The 4,858-nt window shown below is 41.5% G+C and overlaps 1 protein-coding gene across 1 annotated transcript; it reads right to left on the reverse strand.

Moving 5' to 3' along the window:
- Window positions 1–879: 879 nt before the first annotated feature.
- On the reverse strand, window positions 880–1,833 carry LOC114203782 (olfactory receptor 10H3-like). The gene has a single exon (XM_028097085.2). The coding sequence runs from the start codon at window positions 1,807–1,809 to the stop codon at window positions 880–882; it is 930 nt and encodes a 309-aa protein (XP_027952886.1). The 5' UTR covers window positions 1,810–1,833.
- Between the last annotated feature and the right edge of the window lie 3,025 nt (window positions 1,834–4,858).

The following is a 4,858-nucleotide window of genomic DNA, read 5'->3' on the forward strand; positions in this document are numbered from 1 at the left end:
AGAGGGTACACATATCCTGATCTCTCTTTGTGCCATCCTGAGATATTACTGTGTCCTCCAACACATCCCCCAGATAGATTCAAGTAAAACACAAAAGTGAGAAATTGATGTTTCACTGAAAGTAATATGGGGAAGAAGGGAAAAGGATTTCCATAAGATGTCAGATAGCAACACACTTTTATCATTCTGTGTGTTCTTATTCAAATACTGAGCCCTCTCATCCTCCACTCTCACCCCCTCCCTAGTCCCTTTCTCCCTCATTCTCTTGACTTCATATTCTGACATCCTTCACTCAAACTCAGATCAGTATAGAAAAATTCCCTTGGGATTGATCACCTACAAAGACAGAAGGAAATAGACAGAGTCACCTACCTTCCTGGAGGCAAATAGTTTATTTACATTTTTGTACATTTTCATATTAAAGGGTAATTATAAACACTGGACACAATGCCCGAAAGGAAAGCCCCAATGCTGGTGGCATTCATTATTATGCTTATTTCTGTTCATATTTATGTTGGAGGGAGTGAAGTCTTCCCTTGCTTCTCCATTCAAGAAGAACCATTAGCATCAGTGCCCAAACACAACCATGTGATGCCCCCCTGGCCCATAGATAGAAAACACATTCTTAGACAGAGGTAAATGGGATGGACTTCATCACACGGGGTCAAGAACAAGAGATGATGATTGCTACTTCCTATGCAAGAAGGGGGCAAACAAATTGAAGAAAAACAAATTTGTAACATGCATCCAACAACTATGGATGCATCCCACAATACCTATTCACTATTTTCATATACTGAAACCCTATAAAAGTCCTATGGAAAGAGTCATTATTATCCCCAGCTCAGCTACCCCATTTTCTCACCACCAAACTGAAAATCAAGAGCTTAGGGGACTGAATTTTCTCTGGAAGCTTTTCTTCATGGCATTCTTGAGCTCCTTATTCCTGAGGCTGAAAATGACCGGGCTGAGAAAGGGGGTGAAGACTGTATAGGTGGTGGCCATCAGAGTGTTACTGTCTATAGAATGGGGGCCCTTGGGCTTGAGGTAGATAATGGAGGCAAAACTGTAGTGCACAATGACCACAGTGAGGTGGGACACACATGTGGAGAAGGTCTTGTGCCTGCCTTCAGCTGAGGGGATCCTCAATATGGCGGCCACGATGAAGACATAGGAGAGCACAATGAGGAATAAACAGCCCATCAGAGCTGTGACACACACCAGGATCACACCCAAGGTGACAGAGGATGTCTCATTCCCACAGGCCAACTTCAAGAGAGAAAACACATGGCAGAGAAAATGGTGAATCACATTAGATCCACAGAAGGTGAGGTGAAAAACTATCAGGGTCACCATCATCCCCATGACTGAGCCACCAGCCCAGGTCCAGGACACCAGACGGGCACAGGTGCGGGTGCTCATGAGCACGTTGTAGCGCAGGGGGTGGCAGATGGCCACATAGCGGTCATAGCCCATGATCATGAGCAGGAAGGAGTGGGTGAAGCCAAATGTGAAGGAGAAGAACATCTGGCTGGCACAGGCCACAAAGGTGATGGAGCGGTGGCTGGAGACCATGTCAACTAGCATTCGAGGGGTGACAGCAACAGTGAACAGAATCTCAGAAGTGGACAGGGCACACAGGAAGAGGTACATGGGCGTGTGCAGGCTGCGCTCACTCCACACAGTGGCCATGATGAGCAGGTTCCCCAGCAGGGTGAACAGGTACATCAGCAGGTACAGCAGGAAGAAGGCAGGCAGGAGATGCTGTGGGAAGTTGGAGAAGCCCACGAGGATGAATTCAGACACCATGCTATAGTTCTGACCAGCCTCCAATGCTGCATCTGCTCAGATCACAGGGAATGAAGGTGACCAGAATAAAGATCATGAATCTATGTAACAATATACCCTAAAAAACCTACAGAATGGAGGAACTTCAGATGCAGTGTGTTAGGATTTGGAAAATGACAAGGATACTCACTGTTTCTGCTGTTCTTTAGCATGGAACTGAAAGCCCTGAGCGGTGCTCTGAGGAAAGAAAAAGAAAGAAGGTATGTGAGGATTTGACAGGAAGAGACCGGCTTGTGCACCCAGAAAAAGCAAAGAATAAAGTCAGAACATACCACAGCGAGAGAGAGCACAAAGATGCAGAAGATCCACTTCCAAAAACCAGTATTTCTCATAGAATTACACCAGTAGTAATCATTCAAAATATGAATTTGAAATAAAAAATAAGATACCATTCCAAGAATGACACAAAGTGTAAAGAAACAGCTCTCTAGTGTTTTGGTCTGGCGATTTCTTCATACTCAAGAAAACTTGAGCCTCTAATTGGCTTCTGTTTGGTGCATTATCACTCCCCATATTCACCATCTTATAAAGTAACACTGAGATTTTCTGACAATATTCAGGTATAGATATATTCAAAAGAAGAGTCAACCTATTCAATGTCAATGTAAGTAACATTTTTATTTTATTTTTTTATTTTATTATGTTAGTCACCATACAGTACATCATTAGTTTTGATGTATTGTTCCATGATTCATTGTTTGCATATAACACCCAGTACTCCATGTAATACATGCCCTCTTTAATACCCATCACCAGGCTAACCCATCCCCCCAGCCCCCTCCCCTCTGAAACCCTCAGTTTGTTTCTCAGAGTCCATAGTCTCTCATGGTTCATCTCCCCCTCTGATTTCCCCCCTTCATTTTTCCCTTCCTTCTCCTAATGTCCTCCATGCTATTCCTTATGTTCCACATATGAGTGAAACTATATGATAATTGTCTTTCTCTGCTTGACTTATTTCACTTAGCACAATCCCCTCCATTTCCATCCATGTCGATGCAAAAGTTGGGTATTCATCCTTTCTGATGAGTAATATTCCATTGTCTATATGAACCACATCTTCTTTATCCATTCATCTATTGAAGGGCATCTAGGCTCCTTCCACAGATATATGAATGGCTAAGAGACACATGAATAAATGTTCATCATCATTAGCCATCAGGGAAATTCAAATCAAAACCTCATTGAGATACCACCTTACACCAGTTAGAATGCAAAAATTAACAAGGCAGGAAGCAACAAATGTTGGTGAGGATGTGGAGAAAGGAGAACCCTCTTACACTGTTGGTTAGAATGCAAGTTGGTGCAGCCACTTTGGAAAACAGTATGGAGGTTCCTCAAAAAGTTAAAAATAGAGCTACCCTATAACCCAAAATTGCATTACTGGATATTTACCCCAAAATACAGATGTAGTGAAAAGAAGGGGCACATGCACCCCAATGTTCATAGCAGCAATGTCCAGGATATATTTTTAGGAAAGTAACTACTTTTACAAAATTAACAAGATTTTACAAAATTGATGAGTGGCTTTTTTTTTTCTTTTGTTTACATTTTAGCAAATTTGTCCCATGCTGGCTGGGTGGGAGACAAGATGATGCTTGTATCTACTTCTTCATTCAGCCTGTGGTAATATGTGGTTTTAGTTGTAGGATATGACAAAAATACATCCTCAACACCCAAAAAACAAATAACCAAGTCAAGAAATGGGCAGAAGACATGAACAGATATTTCTCCAAAGAAGACATACAAATGGCTAACAGACACATGAAAAAATGTTCATCATCATTAGCCATCAGGGAAATTCAAATCAAAACTACATTGAGATACCACCTTACACAAGTTAGAAGGGCAAAAATTGACAAGGCAAGAAACAACAAATGTTGGAGAGGTTGTGGAGAAAGGGGAACCCTCTTACACTGTTGGTGGGAATGCAAGTTGGTACAGCCACTTTGGAAAACAGTGTGGATGTTCCTCAAAAAGTTAAAAATAGAGCTACCCTATGACCCAGCAATTGCACTCCTGGGTATTTACCCCAAAGACACAGATGTAGTGAAAAGAAGGGCCATATGCACCCCAATGTTCATAGCAGCAATGTCCACAATAGCCAAACTATGGAAGGAGCCAAGATGCCCTTCAACAGTTGAATGGATAAAGAAGATGTGGTCCATAGAGACAATGGCATATTACTCAGCCATCAGAAAGGATGAACATCCAACTTTTACATCAACATGGATGGGACTGGAGGAGATTATGCTAAGTGAAATAAGTCAAGCAGAGAAAGTCAATTATCATATGGTTTCACTTATATGTGGAACATAAGGAATACCATGGAGGACTTTAGGAGAGGGAAGGGAAAAATGAAGGAGGGGGATTGGAGGGAGAGATGAACCATGAGAGACTATGGACTCTGAGAAACAAACAGGGTTTTGGGGGGGGGTGGGAGGATGGGTTAGCCAGGTGATGGGTATTAAGGAGGGCATGTATTGCATGGAGCACTGGGTGTTATATGAAAACAATGAATCATGGAACACTACATCAAAAATTAATGATGTATTGTATGGTGACTAACACAACATAATAAAATTAAATTAAATTAAAAAAAAGAAAATACATCTTCACCTTCATTGGAAAAGTGAGGACCTGATGGTCCCTCGGAAAGGGTCTCTGGGACTCCAGGGTCCTCATATCACACTTTGGACGTCTCTGTTATAAAACATCCAGGACTCAAACACATGCAATACCTCCAAATTTAGACATTTTTACCATTAACAAAAATGTAGAAGGGGATTTGAATACATGGAGAACAGTCTACACTCTCAGTTGAGGTCAGCAAATATGGTAATGATGACATTTTTTTCTTCAAATTATAGCATCAGGGCAACTGCATTTACAATTCCAGTGAATCAGCTGTACATCTCATAAAAGTTTCCTCAAGTTCCTTCTGAAAAATGAGGTCAGTGCAAAACTATACTAATCTTCTAAAAATGGAGTCAATAAGAAAGAAATGCTCTGG

The sequence above is a fragment of the Eumetopias jubatus genome, unplaced genomic scaffold, assembly GCF_037043125.1.
Source record: "Eumetopias jubatus isolate StellerSeaLion01/CBP00866 unplaced genomic scaffold, mEumJub1_p1.0 scaffold_1, whole genome shotgun sequence".
In the NCBI taxonomy this organism is placed as follows: Eukaryota; Metazoa; Chordata; class Mammalia; order Carnivora; family Otariidae; genus Eumetopias; species Eumetopias jubatus.